Below are 27227 nucleotides of genomic sequence, written 5' to 3'. Positions count from 1 at the left end.
CAGGATAACAGGCCAAACTGGATGGACAGATTTCTTTTTTCGGCTTTATAAACTATTTTACTATGTTAAGAGAAGCTATGAAAAATGCTGAATCAGCCATTTTGATACTTTTCTCCATTTGCCATATTAGAAAAATAATTTTAGATTTTAATAGTACGGGAGTTTTTAGATGTGGTGATATCTATGATGTTGATTTTTTTTTTGTATTTATGTATTTTAATATTTTTTTCATTTTTTTTTACTTTTATTTTTTTGTAGCCCCTCTAGGAGTCTCCAATGTCCAATAGTTTGTTTTTTTAAGACTTTTACTACACTCCCATAGGAGCATAGTAAAATATCTAACTGCTGATCTCCTACATTGGCCTGGCAGCTTCTGGTCAACATAGGAACTGCAGCGTATTAAAACTAATGACTGGGTTTTTAACCATTTAGATGGCATAGTCACGCTTGACCACGGGATCTAAAGGTTTTAATGACTGCAATTGGCATTATTGCCAGTCGCAGACATTACCCGCGAGCCTCTGCTGTTTAAAACAGCAGAGACCAGCTGGCTATGTTGCTTGCTGCACACACAAGCGAGCGGCATGTTTAAAGACCCTACCCAGTACCTTAGTGAATGGGTTAAAGGAAATTTCTTATCAGAAAATTACCTAATATTTCAATCATGTTTTCATGTTTAACATATTTTTAAAGACTTTTTGATTATCTTATTACGTTGAAACAAAAACCATAAAATTCTGCCGTTTTCCCTCTGGCCACTAAGTCTAATAACAGGCGCCACTTCTTAGTCTGTACAGATTACTTTATTGCATTTCCCTGTTTATCTATACACAGAAGTTATATCATTACAGGCAGGATTAGAATGATGCATAAGACAGGATCTACCATTCACAATAAGTGATTGTCAAAGGTTATGCATTTTTCCCTTGTACAATGACCACTGCACAGGTCACAGAGCATGCCTAGAAAACTCTCCCAAAGAAGTCAATGAGGTCCCCTCCTGACCATTGTGTCTATGGATCATGGGGCTGTCGTAAAGCAATGTTTTTTAAATGCTGTTATGAACAGCTCAGGCAAGAAGGACGCCCCCATAATTATGTTCAGGAAATAAAATAAAATAAATCTACAATCCTAAAATAAAATCAGATTAGAAAAAAAAAAGATGTGCACTACTATCTGGTTTTAACTAGCAGAAAACATTCTTGTTGACACATTACCTTTAACTATTCTGCCGGAGCTATGGGGAAGAGGGTCTGCTTTAGCTGCTCATATCTCCTGATTGGTAGCAGCTATAGACATGAGCTTGGTCTTGTTTTAAAGGGTTTCATAAAATACCAAAATGAGCATTAGCACAACAGAAGCAGGTGATAATACTGTTAGAAATCAAGTCGGGAATAAATGCAGTAAAACCTGCTTTTACTTTCACTTTTAGCTACAATCACTGCATCTCCATTTGTAACAGTACTATCTTCCAATATATTGAAGATAATGCTGTGATTCTGGTATCTCTGCTACCTATCCAGAGATATGAGCAGAATGAGCAGGACAACGACCCAAATCATAGAAGTAAATCAACAACAGAATGGCTTAAACAGAAGAAAATATGCCTTCTGGAGTGGCCCAGTCAGAGTCCTGACCTCAACCCGATTGAGATGCTGTGGCATGACCTCAAGAAAGTGATTTACGCCAGACATCCCAAGAATATTGCTGAAACAGTTCTGTACAGAGGAATGGTCAAGAATTACTCCTGACCGTTGTGCACGTCTGATCTGCAACTACAGGAAACATTTGGTTGAAGTTATTGCTGCTAAAGGAGGTTCAACCAGTTATTAAATCCAAGGGTTCACATACTTTTTCCACCTGCACAGTGAATGTTTACATGGTGTGTTCAATAAAAACACAGTAACATTTAATTCTTTGTGTGTTATTAGTTTAAGCAGACTGTGATTGTCTATTGTTGTGACTTTCAGATTAGATCACATTTTATGACCAATTTGTGCAGAAATCCATATCATACCAAAGGATTCACATACCTTTTTCTTGCAACTGTATGTATAGAAATGTGCAATTATTATCATGGTAGTGACTGACATAATAAAGTTATGTTATTTTTTTCCACACAGTGAACACAGTAAATGAATTCCACAAAATTTTCCCCTAAAAATAAATTAACATTATTTAATACACTATGTATACCCCAAAATGGTTTCTAAAAAATCTACAATTAATCCCACAAAATAAAAAAAAATAAAAGTTATAACTGCTGGAACATGAAGGGGGGGAAATGTTACTGGTCTTTAAGGCAAAAATTACTTATGTCACTAAGGGGTTAAAAATGCAATTGTGTCCTGATTTGTTTGCCAACAAGATTTACTTCAGACACATTAAAAATCTACAATAAAAAAGTGACATTTTTGTGAGGGTTTTTCTAATTTTAGTCAGAAGTTTAAATTAAATATTTATCATGTAAAAAAAAAAAAAAAAAAAAATTATTGAGATTTTTCCCCTAAGTAACTATGTTTATTTGTTTATTATAAATTTTTATGCAATATTTATTTTTATATTTTTACAGGAAATTATATTGATAATTTGAGTTCAATTTTCTATGAGCATCTTGCAAGATCACTGCAGCATTCTTTGTGCGGAGATTTAACATTAGGAAGATGGGGCAACTATTCTTCGGGTGACTGTTTTATTCTAACTTCAGACTATTTAAATGCATTTGTCCACTTGATTGAAACTGGAAATGGATTTGTTACATTTCAGCTAAGAGGACTCGAATTTAAAGGTGAGTTGTAAGCTTTGCTACATTTTGTTAATGATATTTTTTGCAAATATGGCATTTGAAAACACTTTTCGAAAAAAAAACTCCAAGCGCTTCAGCATTCAATTTTTTTTTAAAGATGCTAGAAACACCATAAAAATACTTACTAATTATCAAAAATACCAGTAGCATAGACAACCTTTGTATGCCCAACGTTTCATATTTCCCATTAAGTTTCAGTTAATATCTAGCACTAGGGCAAAAAGACATCACTGAAAACGCAAAAGTTCACAAAAACCTATGTGTAACCCCACCCTCAGGGGCTCTCATACTATTTGTTTCAGAAAAACATACTTTTTTGGTTGACATTTTTTTGCAGCAAAGAAATGCCACAGCCAGATGTTTCATGCTGGTCAATATGCCAATATGAAATCATAAAACACCCTACAAACACTTCCTTTTTGTAGTGACTGTCTCCTGTTATTATTTGCTACTTCAGCACTTTTTTGTAATTGTACTGTTATGTGCAGCGTGTTTCTTTTCATAGGCCTCTTTCACACTAGCATATTTGCAATCCATGCATAGTGCATATTTTGTGTACCGGTATTCAGTGTAAATTAATAGGGCTATTTACATGGGCATATATTTTCCTTCAGTTCTTGAAATATGCTGCATGTCCTAGTTTAGTATTTTCTTCCAAATACACCCATTATAGTCTAAAGGAAGTGCACCAAATATGCAGGTAGGAAAGAATACGCATGTAATTGCTCATTCACACAGCCGTAAGTGTTTTGTGGTCCGCAAATTCCAGATCCACAAAACACAGACTCGGGCCAAGCGCATACCACCATTTTTAGCGTCTGTAGAAATGTCCTATGCATGTCTGCAAAATGGACAAAAATTGGACTTGTGGATGCAGACTGCTGTCCGCATGTTTTGAGGCCCCATTGAGGTAAATGGGTCTGCGTCCAATCAGCATCTAAAACTACGGCCATTGCATGAGCCCTAAATCTGGTTGATAGGATGGTATATCATCCTGAATCCATGTATATTCTGGATCCAGAACATGGACATATTTCAATACACCCATGTGAAAGAGGTCATAGAATTCAATATGGAAAAAAAATTCTTAAAAAAACACTTTGTGATTAGAAAACTTCCTGTATAATTGCATGCAATTTTTGTCATGTTACATGTTTTTTTTTTTCTTTTTTTACAAGCATAGGCAAGATCTGTAACGTATTATGTGGCAGAAACTGCAGTGCTATTTGATGCATTTATTTATTTGAATGGAGATAAACTGCAAGTAAATTCCAACCACAGTTTCCAGTGGCATTCGTCCAGACAGTGCACCAAAAAAGGAACATCCTTTCTTGGCACGGACTCGGCTATAAACTGCAGCTACAATTTACTGCCCCTGAAGAGCCAAGTACAATGCAGCACAAAATACTACTCCAGCATAACAAAATACCACAGTGCAGCATAATATACTGACCTAGCAGAAGTTCTACTTATTGTGCAATATTGTGGGATTTAGTTCTTCTGGGGTAGTATTTTGTCAGCATTGTGGTATTTAGTTCTGCTGGGGTGGTATTTTGTGCTTCTGGTATTTTGTCACTGCCGGGGGAGTAATTTGTGCTGTACCATGATATTTGGTTCTGCCGGGGCAGTCTACTGTGCTGAACTGTGGCATTTGGTTCTGCTGGGGCAGTCTACTGTGCTGCACTGTGTTATTGGGGTCTTCCGCAGACCCAAATACCAAAGTGCAGATAAATCTACAGCCCCAGCAGCACAAAATGCCTCCTAAGAACCTGCTCCTCAGTGGTGGCTAGCTGAAGCTGCCACTTTTTGTTCTTCTCTTCTAGTTGTCTAGTTGTCTCCTAGAGAGGGCTGATGTCATGTACTTACTGATCTGTGCTCCCATGGCGGGGCACAGTGTAGTGATGTCATTAACCCCAGGCTGCTTCCAGGGCCTGGTCTCATGTTGCCATCATGCATCCCAGGGACCAATTAGATCCAGCACTGATTACAAGCCGTGCAAATGTCAGGGCTGGGTCACATGGGATCCAGCGCCGTTACCTGGGCGTGATGACATCAAGTGGATTCTGCATCGGAGGTGCTCATTTAGCAAGTGGCGAATTTAAACAGGCTTCTGCCTTGGTGTTTCTCTGACCCTCACTAGCATTGATCCAACTGATATTCTGACTTAGCTTGTATTCCTGACTTTGTATTGTGGATTCTGATTTGGCTTCTGCTTTACTGGTTTTGACCCAGGTTTGGTATTTAACTCCGCTCATCTGATCCAGTATTCCTGACCTCAGCATTTTACCTGACCATGTCTTAACTTTTTGTACCCTGACATGACCTCTAGTGTTTTGACTCGTCTAGCTTGACTACTGCTTCTGGCATTCTGTGTGGTATCTGTGTTCTGTGCCTCATGGCCTTTGTATACCCCTGGTGCCTGTCTGTCACTACGTTTATTGCTTTCTCCACAACTTTATCCCTCTTAAGCCCCAGCACTTAACTAAGCAGGGACTTCTGTCCAGTTGTGGTCTGCCGTTTAGGGCGGTCGTGCAAGTAGGTAGGGACAGGAGGTACAGGTTTCTAGTGTCCACTGCTTTCTATCTGTGACAGCTGAAAATGTGAGAAGGCAGCCATACCAACAGCATACTGCCTCATCTTTCAGCACTAACAAACATGAATAAATAAATACAAATTTAGTGGTTTTCTCTGTCCTAAACCCAAAATGCAGTAAAATCTGTTTTTATCAAAATTCAGCATGTTGTAGGTTTTTCAGATCTGATTATAACAGAAGTTCATACAAAAGTAAAACAAAAAAAGTGGGTTCCCTGAAGGCAGTGGCCGCAACCATGCCCACCATCAGTTTACAATGGCTGTACAAATTTTCAACTTAAAGGGATCCTGTCATCAGCTTTTACCCCTATAACCTAAACATATGCTCATGTCCAGACTAATAAGAAGAATCCTAAGCTGGCCTTATTAAACCTCACTGTGGCTCTATTTGCCCAAAAAACAGTTTTTTATGACCTGTCAATCACTTACTTAAGGTGCCCAAGGGTAGGTCCGTTAATACAGGGTGCCCGGCCCCACCCCTCGCCGTCCGGTGCCCAGCGCCACCTTCCCTGTCTTCAGCGCCACCTTCTACAGCTCAGCGCTGCCTCCACAATCCTCCCCGTTCCGCTGCCAGATCCTGCGCACTAGGATTGCGTAGGCGGCGCTGAGCTGTAGAAGGCGGCGCTGATCACCGGAGAGCGAGGGGTGCGGCCGGGCACATGTATTAACGGAGCCCCCCTTGGGCACATTGACAGGTTAGAAAAACAATTAGTGCCCCCAGTTGAGCTAAGGTGCTCATAGTGCCCCTATAATGTGTGCCAGTATAAAATACTCCTATATAGTGCCCCCAGAAGATGCCTCCATAGTGCTTTTCCCCGTCCTATATAGTACCCCAGAAGATGCCCCCATAGTGCTCCTCCCATCCAATATAGTGACCCCATAAGAGGCCACCATAATGCTTCTCTCCCCCTTCCCCATAGTGGCACCAAAATGGGTGCCAGTATTAAATGCCCCCATAGTGCTCTTTTCCCCCCTTCTCCATAGTACCCCCAACCCATAATGTTCCAGTATATAGGGCCCCCATTAGATGCCCCCATAGTGCCCCCCCCCTTCTCCATAGTGCTCCCCCCCATAATGTGCCAGTATATAGGGCCCCACCCCCCTTCTTGCCATACTGTACTAAAAATAATTAAAACAATAAACACTTATACTTACCTCCATGACACTGCGATGCTATGCAGGCCTCTTCCGGCCTGTGTCCCACTGTGTACGGCTCAGGCGGTGCGATTATGTCATTGTGCTGCCTGCACTGGCCTCTGATAGGCTAAAGGCACTAGGCCTGTAGCCTATCAGAGGAACGGGCAAGGGAGACGCCTCTCCCCTGCTCCTCTGCACCATTCATCTGTATCGCTGTCCTGAGGATGGCGATACAGATGAATATGGAGATTAGTGCTTCCACAATTGCCCCGTTGCCCCTCCCTTCTGGATCCGCAATGGTGTAACATCCTCTACTGGTTTTGGCTCACAATCACTGATAGAAATCACTGATCAAGCACTGACCAAATTACTGAAGTGAAAACTAGACCTAAGTCAGGTATCCTTTATGTGTTTTTATACAATAAGACTTGTGGAGATTTTTCCTGTGAAGCAGTACAATAGTGCACCACATCTGCATTGAAAGACACATCAAATCAGCAAGTTAGTTCATGGAGAGTTGTTGTGGCTCTCCGTACATTATTTTCACCTAAATAGTTTTCTTTTTTTGTTTTTTTTGTTGCAGGAACAGTTTTTAATTAGTGTCAAATGACAATAACTCGGCTCTCAAATGATGAAAATGTATAGCTCTCAAATGTATCAAACCCTCAAATTATGTTACACAGTGCACACATATTATATTATATTGGACATCTAATGTGAAACTATATCCAAACAAATGGACAAATGGTACACAGTGACTAAATTCACTGAACCGTACTAATTAACCTCTTCCAGACACAGTTATTTCTCACCTTCATGACCAGGCCCATTTTTGCTAATTACAATTTCCAAGAAAATTATAAAAAAAAAAAAAAAAGGCCAAATTCAGTTTTGAAGTGACTTTCAGGGGGCTTACACAGTAGAAACCACCTAAAAATGACTGCATTTTAGAAACGACATACCTCCATTTTGAAAACTAATTGAGGTTAAATTTAGACATTACATTTTTTTGTGCAGATTTTCCATTTTAATCAATTTAATCAATCAAGGGTAACAGCAAAACAAAGCTCAATATTTATTGCCCCGATTCTGCAGTTTACAGAAACACCCCACATGTGGTCATAAACTGCTGAATGGGCACACCGCAGGGCTCTGAAAGGAAGGAGCATATGGTTTCTGGAGACCAGATTTTGCTGAAATGGTTTTTGGGTACCATGTTGCATTTTAAGAGACCCTAAGGTACCCCTTCAGTAGAAACACCCCAGAGGTGATCCAATTTTGAGAACTATACCCTTCTAGGAACTTTTTCAGTGGTGTTGGGTAGCGCATTGATCCAACAGGAGTTTCCTAGAACAATTGGCTGTGAATATGAAACATTTAATTTCTTCTAATAAAATATCGATTTTGCCCCAAATTTTTTGTTTTCACAAAGGAGAAAAAGCACCCTAAAGTTTAAGTATTTTTTCCTGAAAAAGGCAACAACCCATATGTGGTGGTAAACTTCTTTATGGGCACATGACAGGGCTCAGAAAGGAAGGAATGCCATTTCATTTTTGCCTGAGGTACTTCTGTAATGGAAACTTTGAAAAAAATTACTGCATTTGGGAAACTACACAAAGAGTTTATTGAGGAGTGTAGTGAGTACTTTGACCTATACTTTTCCTATGTAGCCCTTACAGTTCTGGAATGTATTGGATAACACTGACAGCATTATGTCAGAGTTATCTAATACATTCCAGATCTTGAATGGTTATATAGCATCATAAATTAATATAATGCTATGTGACCCCAGCAGTGCTGGAAGTTCAGGACAGGTGCTGTGCTGCGAGTCCGGAGTGTGACACTCACTCGTCTGTGAGAGGCCTTAACCCCTTAAGGACCGGGCCATTTTTCACCTTAAGGACCAGAATGATTTTTGCAAATCTGATATGTCACTTTATGTGGTGATAACTTTAAAACGCTTTTACTTATCCAAGCTATTCTGAGACTGTTTTCTTGTCACATATTGTACTTCATGACAATGGTAAATTTGAATCAAAATATTTCATTAACATTTTTTAAGAAATACCAAATTAACAAAAAATTTGGAAAAACTTGCAACTTTCCAAATGTAAATTTCTCCACTTTTAAAATAGATAGTGATACCTCATATGATAGTTATTACTTTATATTTCCCATATGTTTACTTCATGTTTGGATCATTTTTTGAATGACATTTTATTTTTTGGAGACTTTAGAAGGCTTAGAAGTTTAGTAGCAAATAATGAAATTTTTCTGAAAATTTCCAAAACCCCCTTTTTAAGGTCCAGTTCAGGTCTGAAGTCACTTTACGAGGCTCACATAATAGAAACCACCCAAAAATGACCACATTTTAGAAACTACACCCCTCAAGATATTTAATCTAAATTTTGTTAACCCTTTAGGTGTTCCGCAAGAATTAATTGAAAATGGATATAACATTTCAGAATTTCACTTTTTCTGGCATTTCCATTTTAATCATTTTTTTTCAATAAAAAAACAAGGATTAACAGCCAAACTAAACTCAATATTTATGGCCCTGATTCTGTAGTTTGCAGAAACACACCATATGTAGTCATAAACTGCTGTATGGCCACACGGCAGGGTGCAGAAGGAACAGAACGCCATATGGTTTTTGGAAGGCAGATTTTGATGGACTGATTTTTTGACACCATGTCCCATTTGAAGCCACCCGGATACACCCCTAGAGTAGAAACTCCAAAAAGTGACCCCATTTTAGAAACTAGACCCCTCAGCGTATTCAAAACTGATTTTACAAGCTTTTTTTAACCCTTTAGGTGTTCCATAAGAAGTAATTTAAAATGGATATGAGATTTCACATTTTCCCTTTTTTTGGGCAGATTTTAAAATGTTATCATTTTCTTCTGCTAACAAAGCAAGGTTTAACAGCCAAACAAAACTCAATATTTATTGCCCTGATTCTATAGTTTACAGAAACACCCCATATGTGGTCGGAAACTGCTATACAGGCACACGGCAGGGAGCAGAAGGAAAGGAACACCATATGGTTTTTGTAGAGCAGATTTAACTGGGATTATTATAAGTTGCCATGTCACATTTGAAGACCCCCTTATGCACCCCTAGAGTAGAAACTCCCAAAAAATTACCCCATTTTGTAAACTACAGGATAAGGTGGCAGTTTTGTTGGTACTATTTTAGGGTATAGATGATTTTTTGTTTCTCTATATTGTACTTTTTGTGAGGCAAGGTAACAAAAAAATTGCTGTTTTGACACTGTTTTTATTTTTTGTTATTTACAGTGTTCATCTTACAGGTTAGATCATGAGCTATTTTTATAGAGCAGGTTGTTATGAACACAACAATACCAAATATGGCAACTTTTTTTGTTTGTTTCAGTTTTACATAATAAAGAAATTTTGAAAAAAATGATAGGGTTAATTTTTTTCGGTATGAGATGAGGGTTTGATTAGCACAATTTTGGGGGTGCGTTTGACTTTTTTTGATCGCTTGCTATTACACTTTTTGTGAAGTAAAGTGACAAAATGGCTTTTTAATACCATTTTTATTAGATTTTTTTACGGTGTTACCCTGAGAGGTTAAATCATGTGATATTTTTATAGAGCAGGTCGTTATGGACACGGCGATACTTAATACGTATACTTTTTTATTTATTTAAGTTTTATACACTAATATCATTTTTGAAACAAAACAAATCATGTTTTAGTTTCTCCATAGTCTGAGAGACATATTTTTTAAATTTTTTGAGCGATTGTCATTTTTAGCTAATATTCAATTTGTTAGCCGTAATACATTTTTATACTACAGATTTTGAATGCATAGATAAAACATCTGCTTGCATGCGTCCTGCTACCGCTGAGTGCCGATCAGTAATGGATGGTACTGATCAGCACTCAGTGGTAGCAGAACGCATGCAAGCATATGTTTTATCTGTGCATTCAAAATCTGTAGTATAAACATTTTTATCTGTGCTCAGCTTTCCATGCTTATATCTGATATACAGTGGGGGGAAATAAGTATTTAATAAAGTGGCGATTTTTGCAATTTTCCCACCTACAAAGAATGGATAGGTCTGTAATTTTTATCATAGATACACTTCGACTGTGAGTGACAGAATCTAAAAAAAAAAAATCAGAAAACCACATTGTATGATTTTTAAATAATGAATTTGCATTTTATTGCATGAAATAAGTATTTGATACAATAGAAAAGCAGAACTTAATATTTGGTATGGAAACTTTGTTTGCAATTACAGAGGTCAGACGTTTCGTGTAGTTCTTAACTAAGTTTGCACACACTGCAGCAGGAATTTTGGCCCACTCCTCTATACAGATCTTCTCTAGATCTTTCAGGTTTCAGGGGTGTCAATGGGCTACATTGAGTTTCAGCTCCGTCCAAAGATTTTAGATTGAGTTCAGTTCTGTAGACTGGCTAGGACACTCCAGGACCTTGATATGTTTCTTATGGAGCCACTCCTTAGTTGCCCTGGCTGTGTGTTTCGGGTCATTGTCATGCTGGAAGACCCAGCCACGACCCATCTTCAATGCTCTTACTGAGGGAAGGACGTTGTTGGTCAAAATCTTGCAATACATGCCCTCATCCAGCCTCCCTTCAATACAGTGTAGTTGCCTTGTCCCCTTTGCAGAAAAGCACCCCCCAAAGTATGATGTTTTGACCCTCGTGGTTGTGATGGTATTCTTGGGGTTGTACTCATCCTTCTTCCTCCAAACACGGTGAGTGGAGTTAATACCAAAAATTCTATTTTGGTCTCATCTGACCACATGACCTTCTCCCATGCCTTCTCTGGATCATCCAAGATGGTCATTGGTAAACTTCAAATGGGCCTTGACATGTGCTAGCATGAGCAGGGGGACCTTGCGTGCTCTGCAGGATTTTAATCCATGACAGCGTAGTGTGTTACTAATGGTAATCTTTGAGACTGTAGTCCCAGCTCTCTTCAGGACATTGACCAGGTCCTCCTGTGTAGTTCTGGGCTGATTTCTGACCTTTATCAGAATCATCCTTACCTCACGAGGCGAGATCTTGCATGGAGCCCCAGACCAAGGAAGATTGAAAATCATCTTGTGTTTCTTCCATTTTCTAATAATTGCACCAACAGTTGTTGCCTTCTCACCAAGCTGCTTGCCTATTATCCTGTAGCCCATCCCAGCCTTGTGCAGGCTAAAAAAAATTCCCTGGTGTCCTTAGACAGCTCTTTTGTCTTGGCCATGGTTGAGAGGTTGGAGTGTGATTGATTGAGTTTGTATACAGGTGTCTTTTATACAGGTACTGAGTTCAAACAAGTGCAATTAATACAGGCAATGAGTACAGAGTAGTAGGACCTCTTAAAGAAAAACTAACAGCTCTGTGAGAGCCAGAATTCTTGCTGATTCATCGAAGTGTACCTACGAAATACAGATCTCGTCATTCTTTGCAGGTGGGAAAACTTGCAAAATTGCCAGTGTATCAAATACTTATTTTCACTATATATATTGTGACAGTATGCAAGGCGAGGTGGTGGATAATAGGTATGTTTCACCTGGCATGCACTCTGTTGTCAGGGACTGAACCGGAATCCGGCCCGGGTTTTTACAGCCTCTGTGGCAGCCATGGTTCCGGTCCAGAGATTGTGGTCCACTGGACTTCACCTCCAGGTGGACTTTAAATAAACAGGAAGAGAGCACAACAGGTCTCTCATGTGCTGAGTCTCAGGACTGTAACCTGTGTTGCTGAAGAGAGAGCTATGTTTGGATGCGAGAAAAACAAAAGGTTTGCTTTACCATTTGTGTTGGCGGTGTCGGGGAGCAGCCCCACACGTATAGTCAGGACACGACTTTATAGCTTAGCGCCTGACGGCAAGTATTTACTTTCTGTTTTGTTTGTTTTCTGCTGTACAAACCTTTTTGCCTAAATAAACCTGGCAACCAGACAGATTTTCAAGGAAACTGCCTGCTTACAGACTGTCTGTTTCAGAAAAAGGTGATCCCAACGAGCTAATCTCCCACAATTTATATTTATATATATATATATATATATATATATATATATATATAAATTGTAAAAAAGGGCAGCACTCCAGAAGGTAACAATGCAAAAAATTACTTTATTTACCCGAATGGAACATGCAACGTTTCGGCTCTGAAGGAGCCTTTCTCAAGGCTTGAGAAAGGCTCCTTCATAGAGCTGAAACGTTGCATGTCCCATTCGGGTAAATAAAGTATTTTTTGCATTTTTACCTTCTGGAGTGCTGCCCTTTTTTATTTTTATCTATTTGGATTGGCTTACATCCATAGTGGGCCAGCTAAACCCTTTTTGTTTATACAATTGACGGTGCTGCCACTTTTTTTTTTATATATATATATATATATATATATATATATACAGACGTGGACAAAATTGTTGGTACCCTTTGGTCAATGAAAGAAAAAGTCACAATGGTCACAGAAATAACTTTAATCTGACAAAAGTAATAATAAATTAAAATTCTATAAATGTTAACCAATGAAAGTCAGACATTGTTTTTCAACCATGCTTCAACAGAATTATGTAAAAAAATAAACTCATGAAACAGGCATGGACAAAAATGATGGTACCCCTAACTTAATATTTTGTTGCGCAACCTTTTGAGGCAATCACTGCAATCAAACGCTTCCTGTAACTGTCAATGAGACATCTGCACCTCTCAGCAGGTATTTTGGCCCACTCCTCATGAGCAAACTGCTCCAGTTGTGTCCGGTTTGAAGGGTGCCTTTTCCAGACTGCATGTTTCAGCTCCTTCCAAAGATGCTCAATAGGATTGAGGTCAGGGCTCATAGAAGGCCACTTTAGAATAGTCCAATTTTTTCCTCTTAGCCATTCTTGGGTGTTTTTAGCGGTGTGTTTTGGGTCATTGTCCTGTTGCAAGACCCATGACCTGCGACTGAGACCAAGCTTTCTGACACTGGCTAGTACATTTCTCTCTAGAATTCCTTGATAGTCTTGAGATTTCATTGTACCCTGCACAGATTCAAGACACCCTGTGCCAGACGCAGCAAAGCAGCCCCAGAACATAACAGAGCCTCCTCCATGTTTCACAGTAGGGACAGTGTTCTTTTCTTGATATGCTTCATTTTTTCGTCTGTGAACATACAGCTGATGTGCCTTGGCAAAAACTTCGATTTTTGTCTCATCTGTCCACAGGACATTCTCCCAGAAGCTTTGTGGCTTGTCAACATGTAGTTTGGCATATTCCAGTCTTGCTTTTTTATGATTCGTTTTCAACAATGGTGTCCTCCTTGGTCGTCTCCCATGTAGTCCACTTTGGCTCAAACAACGACGGATGGTGCGATCTGACACTGATGTTCCTTGAGCATGAAGTTCACCTTGAATCTCTTTAGAAGTCTTTCTAGGCTCTTTTGTTACCATTCGGATTATCCGTCTCTTAGATTTGTCATCAATTTTCCTCCTGCGGCCACGTCCAGGGAGGTTGGCTACAGTCCCATGGATCTTAAACTTATGAATAATATGTGCAACTGTACTCACAGGAACATCTAGTTGCTTGGAGATGGTCTTATAGCCTTTACCTTTAACATGCTTGTCTATAATTTTCTTTCTGATCTCTTGAGACAGCTCTTTCCTTTGCTTCCTCTGGTCCATGTCGAGTGTGGTACACACCATATCACCAAACAACACAGTGATTACCTGGAGCCATATATATAGGCCCAATGGCTGATTACAAGGTTGTAGACACCTGTGATGCTAATTAGTGGACACACCTTGAATTAACATGTCCCTTTGGTCACATTATGTTCTGTGTTTTCTAGGGGTACCATCATTTTTGTCCATGCCTGTTTCATGAGTTTATTTTTTTACATAATTCTGTTGAAGCATGGTTGAAAAACAATGTCTGACTTTCATTGGTTAACATTTATAGAATTTTAATTTATTATTACTTTTGTCAGATTAAAGTTATTTCTGTGACCATTGTGACTTTTTCTTTCATTGACCAAAGGGTACCAACAATTTTGTCCACGTCTGTATATGTGTGTGTTGGTAAGGCTGATTAGTCAGCCTGCATTTGTGGGAGGGGCGGAGGCTCTTCATATACGAGCCACACCCTCACTCACAGGTGTGTGTTTTCAGGTGCACAGCTGCTGCTGGGTGTCATTAGCAAACTAGCTTCTCTGGTGGTAGGATTCTTTCTTTGCAGCATGGAGCTTGTCATTTTGCTCTCTGCTACCTTAGCATGCACGCGCCATGCTACGTAAGTAGGTTGGGCCGGGGCCATCTTTCCAGGCCGGTCGGATCCGACTTTGCTAGCGAACGGGAGGCTTCACCTCAAAATCTGCTACCTCAGGTTTGCTCGTGGGCCTAAATACTTCCATTTGCTTTTCAATTTTGTTTGTTGGTAATGGGAGTTAGTTCCTATAAATCTTACAAGTTTCACTTTGCTTCGTTCGTCTCGTATGAAAAGTTGCTTTACAGCAAACCGGCTGAAGTAAGAGTTACCCGGGCTGCACCTGACGTCATGTTTAGAGATCGGACGCAGTGTTTATTGTTTGGGCCTTTAGCTGTAGCTGTTGCTTGCCATGTGACTGGTCTCCTTTTACTTCTGGTTCGTATTCACTCAGATTGGTCTCCTGCCCTAGTTCACCAAACAGCTCCTCAGCGGAGGTCGGTGGGCCAGGAAGTTTCCTGCTATGTTTTCACAAGCTGTTCATTTGTAGCGAACTTGCAATGCCCCAGTCATTTCATGTTTACGTTTATGGTTCACGGTGGTTAGTGTTTTATGTATGCACGTGCTTCGGATTACTGATGTCTATATTTTTAACGCCTGTTGGCAGTCATGTTCCTTAGGCCACCTTCTAGCCAATCCAATCATTCAAGTCGGTTCATATGCCATCAGGTCCGGCTTACGTTTTAATTACTTATCGTCACCGCAACGTCATCCCTCTGGCTTCGGGGGCCCTATGACTGATCCGGCCTCATGGCTCCGCGGGCCCCATGACCGTTTTTTCATGTTTTGTTGTTAAGGGTACGACATGGTTGTAGGCTGGTTAGTGTCCCAGGTTTCTGTTGGAGGGGGTCATGGTTATGCAAGTCCATGTCTTTTTCTTTCTAGGTTATCGTGTCCCGGTTGCTTACTAAACCCGTTGGGTTAAGCCCCAATCTTTTCCCCAGCTGTCCTTAATTCTAAGGTTCGCATCCCGGCGGCTGCCCGGCCTCATGGGCCTCTGGTGGTTGCTTCAGCCCCATGGCTTCAGGGGTCTGACCAATGGTTGTCTGTCCACCTGTGCAGCTATGCTTTTGAATGACTAATATCTTTACCTGCTTGCCAGCTTATGTTATTAATTTTAGTTAATGTCCGTTATTATCTCCATTTTCTGTCACGTTTCCCTTCGTCTTTTCAGGTCATGCAGTTGAACTATTGGGGTCACCTTCGACGTCGGTCAGGTCTCGTTCCTAAAGATATTTCGCTTTGCATGTTATTCAGGCCGCGTAGTTTATCTTGGGTATCGCCTGCCACATCGGTCAGGCTCATGGTTTCATTTCACCTGCACCTTATTCATGTCACTTTTCATAGTTATTCTTAAAAAAAAAAAAACTCGGGGGCCCGACGACTGCTTTGGCCCCATGGCTTCGGGGGCCCGACGCCTGCTTCGGCCCCATGGCTTCAGGGGCCAGACGACTGCTTCGGCCCCATGGCTTCGGGGGCCCGACGATTGCTTCGGCACCATGGCTTCGGGGGCCCGATGACTGCTTCGGCCCCATGGCTTCGGGGGCCCGACGATTGCTTCGGTCCCATGGCTTCGGGGGGCCCGACGACTGTTTTCAGTCCTGCTTGGCTGATTGCCTGGTTTCGGGGGCCCGACGACTGCTTCGGTCCCATGGCCTTCCCTAATATCCTAATAATCCATGTTGATTGCTCACTTTATGTTTTGACGGCAAACGGTCTGGTTCGTCCTACAGCATCATTGTCATGTCTTACACAGATATTTTGTCTTTCTTTAATTGTTCATGCTTTCATTCAGGTCACAGTAGAACAACGCGCGGATAGCTGTTGTCTGGGGAACTATTCAAGGATTCTCTTCCTATCTACATGGTTCTTTTTGGCCCTCATTCCTGCATAGTCTAGGCAGCTAGGTTTCGGTTCCACGATCTCCTGACTCTAGGGCATTGCCAGTACTCGCACTAGAACCAAACTTTACAAGTTTCAGTTGGTTTTTATGATCCATTTCACAACATATTCCCGGTCCTCCATTCCGCTTTGGGGCAGTATCCACAATATTGAGCATCATGTCTCTGGCCTTGTCATCCACAAGATGGGTTGTAAGTTTCCTACTGGTCTTGCCTCACATACCCCAAATTTTTGCTCTAGATCCCGGACGCCTTGCAGTTGGCTTGGGGATTAGTTTGTACATGCCATTCAAATTCATTTTCTACCCTACTTGGCTTGGTTTTTGCCCACTTATAGGCCTACCCACGATCATGGCTTGGGGCACACAACAAGCCATTTAGTCAGGTCAGCTACGCCTAGCTGGGTTAGGTTGTTCCCGTTGTTTTCTGCCTAGGATTCTTCGGATACCTCTTGGCCGTAGCCATGACCACAAGTTGGTAAGGCTGATTAGTCAGCCTGCATTTGTGGGAGGGACGGAGGCTCTTCATATACGAGCCACACCCTCACCCACAGGTGTGTGTTTTCAGGTGCCCCACCCTCCCTTATCTTCTCATTTCCACAGGGTATGCCCACTTATAGGCCTACCCACGATCATGGCTTAGGGCACACAACAAGCCATTTAGTCAGGTCAGCTAAGACACGCCTAGCTGGGTTAGGTTGTTCCCGTTGTTTTCTGCCTAGGGTTCTTCGGATACCTCTTGGCCGTAGCCATGACCACAAGTTGGTAAGGCTGATTAGTCAGCCTGCATTTGTGGGAGGGGCGGAGGCTCTTCATATACGAGCCACACCCTCACTCACAGGTGTGTGTTTTCAGGTTCCCCACCCTCCCTTATCTTCTCATTTCCACAGGGCATGCCCACTTATAGGCCTACTCACGATCATGGCTTAGGGCACACAACAAGCCATTTAGTCAGGTCAGTTAAGACACGCCTAGCTGGGTTAGGTTGTTCCCGTTGTTTTCTCCCTAGGGTTCTTCGGATACCTCTTGGCCGTAGCCATGACCACAAATATATATATATATATATATATATATAGTACAGACCAAAAGTTTGGACACACCTTCTCATTCAAAGAGTTTTCTTTATTTTCATGACTATGAAAATTGTAGATTCACACTGAAGGCATCATAACTATGAATTAACACATGTGGAATTATATACATAACAAAAAAGTGTGAAACAACTGAAAATATGTCATATTCTAGGTTCTTCAAAGCAGCCACCTTTTGCTTTGATTACTGCTTTGCAAACTCTTGGCATTCTCTTGATGGGCTTCAAGAGGTAGTCACCTGAAATGGTCTTCCAACCGTCTTGAAGGAGTTCCCAGAGATGCTTAGCACTTGTTGGCCCTTTTGCCTTCACTCTGCGGTCCAGCTCACCCCAAACCATCTCTATTGGGTTAAGGTCCGGTGACTGTGGAGGCCAGGTCATCTGGCGCAGCACCCCATCACTCTCCTTCATGGTCAAATAGCCCTTACGCAGCCTGAAGGTGTGTTTGGGGTCATTGTCCTGTTGAAAAATAAATTATGGTCCAACTAAATGCAAACCGGATGGAATAGCATGCCGCTGCAAGATGCCGTGGTAGCCATGCTGGTGTGGGGGTGCTTTGCTGGTGACACTGTTGGGGATTTATTCAAAATTGAAGGCATACTGAACTAGCATGGCTACCACAGCATCTTTCAGCGGCATGCTATTCCATCCGGTTTGCGTTTAGTTGGACCATCATTTATAGTTGTACCCTCAACCGAGTACAGAACGCTTTCCAGAATCTGGACACAAACTGAGTCCCCCAATCTGAGACCACGTCAGAGGGAATGCCATGGAGTTTCACAATGTTGTCAACAAACATTTGTGCAAGTGTTTTAGCATTAGGTAGGCCAGGTAATGCAATAAAATGTATCATTTTACTAAAATGATTAACTACCACCAGAATAACTGTCTTTCCTGACGAATTAGGCAGATCCGTGATAAAATACATAGATAAGTGGGTCCATGGTGTCACGGATGAGCCGCGAGAATATTGAACTGTCCTCCCAATATTATCAATATTACTCTGCCTTATTAAACAGTAATTATTTCCCTAGGCCCCAGAACCTACAATTTGATTATTCAGAGCGTCTTCTTCTGTTGTACCCAGAGAACAACATAGTCCTTTTGTTCAAGTCAGTCAATAGATGCCTAGCAGATAACGCAATTACAGCTGGCTTCCTATGGTTGACAAAAGAACTTCTCTTCCTGAAGAGATATCACAGCTAGGTGTGAAGACGGCACCTGGGGGGAGCCGATTGGTGTCGCTGCTATCAGGGTCTGTAAGCTGGCTTGCTGCAGACAAGCCGGCACCAAGGTTTCCCAGACTGCAACATGAATCTGAGATATGATTTTTACCTTTTTTAAGAGAGACCATGCATCTTACGGACGTAAAAATTACATCATCGTGTCACTCAGAATTCACTGGACGTTTACATAGGACAAACATAACTCTAAGATGTGCCCAGGTAAAGTTATGGTGTTACCCCATCATAGAACCAGTTATAATAGTAATATTTGGTATCCCTGAACTCCATATTTTGTAGGGAATGTGAATATGTGCTTGTTACTTGTGTACAGCGGAGACATCCCACGATATGGCACATGCCATATTTCAGAACTGACATTCACCTCAGGAATACAGCCGGCCCCAGCAGGCGGACTCTCAATTCCCCGCCTTGATTCTGAGACCCTTTATAACACATCTAGAATCTGCTAAAGGAGTTCTCCACTTTTAACAACACCTAAAGAGGGCCTCAGCCAGAGAACCTGTGGGCTGTAGGCATATTACACTGGACAAAGGCTTCTTGGACTTGACCCCTGCAACGGACTATTTCCCCAACGGACATCTTTTCTGCGGAAACTAAGTATTTTCTTTCTTTTCTCTCTTTTTGTTTATTGGACTATACTCTCCTTGATTATTGTGTTAATAATTACTGTGCATCGTGATAATTTGTATTGTATATAGATATATAATAAATGACCTCCAAGTCATTTCTCTAGCCATATGCCTGTTTTCAAACACTGCAAAAACTTACCCTAGCCTCTCCGAAGGGAAAGCTACTCGGTTGTGTTATCTAGATAGTGGGGTCCTTGCTCCCATAAATTGCAAGGTGGTGGCAGTTAAACTACCCTGTGTGTAGTTCCGGTCGCAGTTCGTCGCACGCTTACTTGCGGTCAATCGGAGGTCCACTCCCTGCGCTTTCAGCCTATCGACTGTACGGACTCAAGTTAGACTGTCGGTGTGCTGGAAGTGGCTGGGGGGCCTGTTTGCGGATTGACCACTAGGGGCGCTGTGACGGTTTCGTGACGTATTGTGGCCGCGGCGGTCGCAGTTTGTCACATATTGGTAGGCAGCTACTGGGATTCCTTTTTGCATGTGTTTAGAACATCTGAACAGAGATTAACTAATTTACCTCTGTCAGAACCAAACCAATTTGGTGGTGGTGTGGCTGAGTGCAATACATTTATCTGTGTGTACAGAGAGACTGTGTAGTCCAGTGCCCTCCCCGAAATCTTGTTTTCTTTATCTATCTTTTATTTGGCGTGAAAATGTCCGGGGAATACAAGAAAATGGCTTTGGCAGATCTGGAAAATCTGTGCCAAGAACGGGGCATTGAAGTCGGTCGCAAGATGAAGACCGACCTGATAAAAGACTTGTTCCAATGGGATAACCAACAACTGCGGCTGTTGGATGTGTCTACTGCGGGAGACACCGGCCCATCTGACTCAAGTCCTGAGGAACCGGAGACTGAGAATCCTGACTACTCGGAGGGGGAACATCCTGCGGGCCCTGTTGGCCCCCCAGCGCAGTATTTCAGTACGGATCCTAATTTTTCTTTAAGTACTCGCCCGGAACCGGCCAGTACCAGACTATCTATTTGTACAGACCCTATGATGCAGCAGGCCCTCCAAAAACTAATGGACACTGACCCGGTAAAGTACCTGCAGTACATGGCGGAGCGCGAAGAACGCCGAGCTGAGAGGGAGGCCGCTGCTGCAGAAAGCCAACGTCGGCATGAACTGAGCATGGCCAGAATACATCAACCCAGCCGAAGCTCATCACCCAACTTTCCTGCAGAAGGAGCAGCATCACACGTGAGTGCAAAATTTAAATTTGCTCCCATTGAAAAGGACACTGACATAGACTTGTTTTTGCGATCCTTTGAGAAAGCCTGCCGTCAGTATCGTCTGCCCCAAGAGCAGTGGGCCAGACACCTGACCCCCCTGTTGCGCTACAAAGCGCTGGACGCGTTTGCGGAGTTATCCATGGAGCTTGTCGCTGCAGCAGTACGATTTTACCATCCAGCACAGGGCAGGCAGCAGACATCAAAATGCGGATGGCTTATCCCGGTGCAACGGCGATCCAGACCGATCAGCGCAGGTTAGCGGCGACGCCACCCGTCTTGCGGACGGATGTCTAGCCACAGACGCGGGGGGGGGAGGTGTCACGGATGAGCCGCGAGAATATTGAACTGTCCTCCCAATATTATCAATATTACTCTGCCTTATTAAACAGTAATTATTTCCCTAGGCCCCAGAACCTACAATTTGATTATTCAGAGCGTCTTCTTCTGTTGTACCCAGAGAACAACATAGTCCTTTTGTTCAAGTCAGTCAATAGATGCCTAGCAGATAACGCAATTACAGCTGGCTTCCTATGGTTGACAAAAGAACTTCTCTTCCTGAAGAGATATCACAGCTAGGTGTGAAGACGGCACCTGGGGGGAGCCGATTGGTGTCGCTGCTATCAGGGTCTGTAAGCTGGCTTGCTGCAGACAAGCCGGCACCAAGGTTTCCCAGACTGCAACATGAATCTGAGATATGATTTTTACCTTTTTTAAGAGAGACCATGCATCTTACGGACGTAAAAATTACATCATCGTGTCACTCAGAATTCACTGGACGTTTACATAGGACAAACATAACTCTAAGATGTGCCCAGGTAAAGTTATGGTGTTACCCCATCATAGAACCAGTTATAATAGTAATATTTGGTATCCCTGAACTCCATATTTTGTAGGGAATGTGAATATGTGCTTGTTACTTGTGTACAGCGGAGACATCCCACGATATGGCACATGCCATATTTCAGAACTGACATTCACCTCAGGAATACAGTCGGCCCCAGCAGGCGGACTCTCAATTCCCCGCCTTGATTCTGAGACCCTTTATAACACATCTAGAATCTGCTAAAGGAGTTCTCCACTTTTAACAACACCTAAAGAGGGCCTCAGCCAGAGAACCTGTGGGCTGTAGGCATATTACACTGGACAAAGGCTTCTTGGACTTGACCCCTGCAACGGACTATTTCCCCAACGGACATCTTTTCTGCGGAAACTAAGTATTTTCTTTCTTTTCTCTCTTTTTGTTTATTGGACTATACTCTCCTTGATTATTGTGTTAATAATTACTGTGCATCGTGATAATTTGTATTGTATATAGATATATAATAAATGACCTCCAAGTCATTTCTCTAGCCATATGCCTGTTTTCAAACACTGCAAAAACTTACCCTAGCCTCTCCGAAGGGAAAGCTACTCGGTTGTGTTATCTAGATAGTGGGGTCCTTGCTCCCATAAATTGCAAGGTGGTGGCAGTTAAACTACCCTGTGTGTAGTTCCGGTCGCAGTTCGTCGCACGCTTACTTGCGGTCAATCGGAGGTCCACTCCCTGCGCTTTCAGCCTATCGACTGTACGGACTCAAGTTAGACTGTCGGTGTGCTGGAAGTGGCTGGGGGGCCTGTTTGCGGATTGACCACTAGGGGCGCTGTGACGGTTTCGTGACGTATTGTGGCCGCGGCGGTCGCAGTTTGTCACATGGTCTGGACAGGTAACGGAAGTAGAGATCTGGAAGGCCAAATATGTGTCAGCTTAGCGTGTGCAGGTACCACAGGCCAATACATAGTCCTCAACACACTTGCGCAACCCCGGCCACCAGAATCTACGAGAGATGAGGTCAGCAGTGGATCTACTCTCAGAGTGTCCAGTAAGAACTGTACGGTGATGTTCCTCAAACTACTTGTGCCACAATTCTGCTGGCACAAACAGTTTCCCAGAAGGGCAAGAATCTGGTGTGTCCCCCTGAGCCTCTATTACCTTCACCTCTTGGTCAGGTTATAGAGCGGATATCACCACCCCTTCCGCCAGTAAAGGACTCAAATTTTCAAAATCACCACCTCCAGGAAAACTACGTGACAAGGCATCCGCCTTGATGTTTTTACCCCTTGGATGATAAGTGACAGCGAAATTGAATCTAGTAAAAAACGACCATCTAAGCCTGCCTCAGGTTCAGTCATTTAGCCAACTCCAGGTAGGCCAGATTTTTGTGATCAGTGAACACAGTGATTGGATGAATCGCCCCTTCCAACCAATGACGCCATTACTCAAAAGCCAACTTAATGCCCAGCAGTTCTTTGTTACCCACATTGTAATTTCTCATTGCGGCAGAGTGTTTTTTTTAGAGAAAAAGGCACATGGACACCATTTACCTGGTCACTGGCCCTGTGATAAAATTGCTCCTACCCCCACCTTGGACGTGTCAACTTCCACAATAAAAGGTTGTGAAACATCCGGCTGCACCAATATAGGGGCAGAAGCGACGCACTCCATAACCGGAAAAAAGGCTTGCAACGCCAAATCAGACCACACTGAGACATCCGTCCCTTTCTTAGTCATGTCAGTTAGGGGTTTAACCACGGTCGAATAGTTCTGAATAAATTTTCGGTAATAGTTGGTGAACCTTCAGATTTTCTGAATGATCCCAGTCCAATACTGCATGGACTTTCTGTGGATCTATTAGAAAACCCTAAGATGACAGCAGGTAGCCCAAGCAAAAATTGCACCTCTTGTACCTCTAATTTTGCATACAACTTATTATCCCTAAGGATCTGCTACACCTGTCTAATGTGATCCTGATGTGTCTCCACGTCTGGAAAATAAATATACGACTACAAACCTCCCCACCAGGTGATAAAAAAAATTATTCACAAAATACTGGAAAACCGCAGGAGCATTGGTCAACCCAAAAGGCATGACCAGGTTCTCAAAGTGACCCTCAGGAGTATTAAAAGGCTTCTTCCATTCATCCCCTTCCTTGAGCCTGACCAGATTATATGACCCCTGTAGTAGCCCAGAGGGGAGAATCGTGGATGGTCGGTACTTCTCACTGAGAATGTATGCCTCAGTGATATAATTCACAGAAATAATTAGGTTTCTGGGAGGTTTTCATTAAAGTGGATTTTGGGTCCAGGTTTTAGGAGTGACCAGAGAGATTGGGAGGGACAGGTTACTCACGTACTCCATCCATAGAAACATAGAATGTGTCGGCAGATAATTTGGCCCATCTAGTCTGCCCAATATACTGAATACTATGAATAGCCGCTGCAAAGAAAAAGGGGGTCAGTCAGCACATCCCAATGCGCAGGGGCACGTTGCTATGGCTGAGAACACTGCAAAACAAAACATGCAATGCAACAGCTCTCTGCAAACCAAATAAAGTACAAACATGCATAATAATTGCTAGTGCTATACTTAATACTTAATTAGAGATGCTTGGCAAATCAATTTGTACAAAATTACTTGAGCCCATCTGCCGGGCGCATTGGGATGTGCTGACTGACCCCCTTGTTCTTTGTAGTTTGTACTGGAGGTGTGCCTGACAACTCAGTCGTGCACTCCTGACAAGCTCGTCTGCCCCATAGGCTGATTTTAATTAGTGTTAGTATATAGCTTGGCCTACTCTCCCTCATTCACTGGAAGCCATTTGGCACCAGGAGAGATATAGTTGTGGACTATCATTGCATTCTTTGGTGGCCATTCGGCATCAGGAGTGGTGTGGAGTGGGCCCGTCATGCATGTTGTTACCAGCATTCCTTGGATATAATAGAGGCCATTTTGGCACCAAAGATGACAGAAATTAAAGCAGGCCCAGTATGCATGTGGAACCTACACTCCCTAAATTGTATGGCACATAACAGGTAGAATTTAGTGTTAGGAACCCGTCTTACAAAGATTGCCTTGACGTGCGGCAGACGGGCTCAAATAATTTTATACAAAATAATTTGCCAAGCATCTCTAATTTATAAGTATAGAACTAGAAATTATTATGCATTTTTATACTTTATTTGGTTTGCAGAGAGCTATTGCATTGCATGTTTTGTCTTACAGTATGAATAGCCGCTGGCCCTATCTTATATGAAGGTGGCCTTATGCCTATCCCATGCATGTTTAAACTCCTTCACTGTATTTGCAGCTACCACTTCTGCAGGAAGGCTATTCCATGCATCCACTACTCTCTCAGTAAAGTAATACTTCCTGATATTACTTTTAAACCCTTGCCTCTCTAATTTAAAACTATGTCCTCTTGTAGCAGTTTTTCTTCTTTTAACCTCTTCAGGACACATGACGTACCGGTATGTCATGTTGTCCTGGTACTTAAGGACATAGTATAGTGGCGGGCGGTGATCAGAACCCGGTGCCTGCTCAAATCATTGAGCAGGCACCTTGGCTAAATGTGCGGGTGGGTCCTGTGACACCCCCCCCCCTCCCCGTGTCGGCGATCACCACAAACCGCAGGTCAATTCAGACCTGCAGTTTGCGGCTTTTACCTACGGTTGCGGCGGATACTAATACTCACTGAGTAATGCTCACTGTATTACTCATACAACCAATGCATTCCAATCCAATTAGACCCCCAAAAAGTTTTCCCCAAAAAAATTAAAAGTTCCAAGTAAAAATAAACAAAACAGTCATTTTCCTCAAATAAAGTAAAAAAAAGAAAATTGTTAAAAATTAGGCGGGGAAAAAGTATGCATATTAGGTATCGCCGCGTCCGTATCGACCGGCTCTATAAACATATCACATGACCTAACCCCTCAGATGAACACTGTAAAAAATAAAAACTGTGCTAAATAAAAAAAATAATGATCACCTTACATCACAAAAAGTACAAGAGCAAGCGATCAAAAAGGCGTTTGCCCACCAAAATAGTACCAATCTAACCATCACCTCATCCTGCAAAAAATGAGCCCCTAGCTGAGACAATCGCCCAAAAAATAAAACAAAACTATGGCTCAGAATATGGAGACACTAAAACATCATTTTTTTGTTTTAAAAAAGCTGTTAATGTGTAAAACTTACATAAATAAAAAAAAAGATACATATTAGGTATCGCCGCATCCGTATCGACGGCTCTATAAAAATATCACATGACCTAACCACTCAGATGAACACCGTAAAACAATAAAACATAACAACTGAGCTAAATAAACCATTTTTTGTCACCTTACATCACAAAAAGTGTAATAGCAAGCGATCAAAAAGTCATACGCACGCCAAAATAAAGCCAATCAAAACGTCATCTCATCCTGCAAAAAATAGATTCTACCTAAGATAATTGCCCAAAAACTGAAAAAACTATGGCTCTCAGAATATGGAGACACTAAAACATGATTTTTTTTTTGTTTCAAAAATGATGTTATTGTGTAAAACTTACATAAATAAATAAAATGTATACATATTAGGTGTTGCTGTGTCCGTATTGACTGACGCTATAAAAATATCACATGACCTAACCCCTCAGATGAACACTGTCAATCTTTTAAAATAAAAACTGTGCTAAATAAACCATTTTTTGTCACCTTACATCCCAAAAAGTGTAATAGCAAGCGATCAAAAGTTCACACGCACCCCAAAATAATGCCAATCAAACCACCATCTCATTCCGCAAAAAATGAGACCCTACCCAAGATAATCGCCCAAAAACTTAAAAAATTATGGCTCTCAGACTATGGTTTCAAAAATGAAATCATTGTGAAAAACTTACATAAATAAAAAAAAGCATACATATTAGGTATCGCAGCGTCCGAAATAACTTGCTCTATAGAAATATCACATGAACTAACCCTTCAGGTGAATACCATAAAAAATAAAAATAAAAACGGTGTAAAAAAAGCAATTTTTTGTCACCTTACATCATAAAAAGTGTAATAGCAAGCGATCAAAAAGTACCAAACACACATCAAAATAGTGTCAATAAAACCGTCATCTCATCCCTCAAAAATCATACCCTACCCAAGGTAATCGCCCAAAAACTGAAAAAATTATGGCTCTCAGACTATGGAAACACTAAAACATAATATTTTTGCTTCAAAAATGAAATCATTGTGTAAAACTTACATAAATAAATAAAAGTATACATATTAGGTATTGCCTCGTCCGTGACAACCTGGTCTATAAAAATACCACATGATCTAACCCAGGCATGTCCAAACTGCGGCCCTCCAGCTGTTCCAAAACTACAACTCCCAGCATGCCTGGATAGCTTACAGCTATCAGAGCATGCTGGGAGTTGTAGTTTTGCAACAGCTGGAGGGCCGCAGTTTGGACATGCCTGATAACCTGTCAGATGAATGTTGTAAATACCAAAAAATAAAAACCGTGCCAAAACAGCTATTTCTTGTTACCTTGCCTCACAAAAAGTGTAATATAG

At 41.8% G+C, this 27227-nt stretch overlaps 1 protein-coding gene across 1 annotated transcript in view; it reads left to right on the top strand.

Moving 5' to 3' along the window:
- LOC122935448 (pecanex-like protein 2) overlaps positions 1 to 27227 on the top strand; it is a 644117-nt gene that overhangs the window by 215363 nt on the left and 401527 nt on the right. The window contains exon 8 of the mRNA XM_044291215.1: positions 2573 to 2788. Within this exon, the coding sequence (XP_044147150.1) occupies positions 2573 to 2788 (216 nt within the window). The remainder of the gene's footprint in view (positions 1 to 2572; positions 2789 to 27227) is intronic.

This window comes from Bufo gargarizans, chromosome 4 (assembly GCF_014858855.1).
Source record: "Bufo gargarizans isolate SCDJY-AF-19 chromosome 4, ASM1485885v1, whole genome shotgun sequence".
In the NCBI taxonomy this organism is placed as follows: Eukaryota; Metazoa; Chordata; class Amphibia; order Anura; family Bufonidae; genus Bufo; species Bufo gargarizans.
This window is presented reverse-complemented; position numbering and strand designations above follow the sequence as displayed.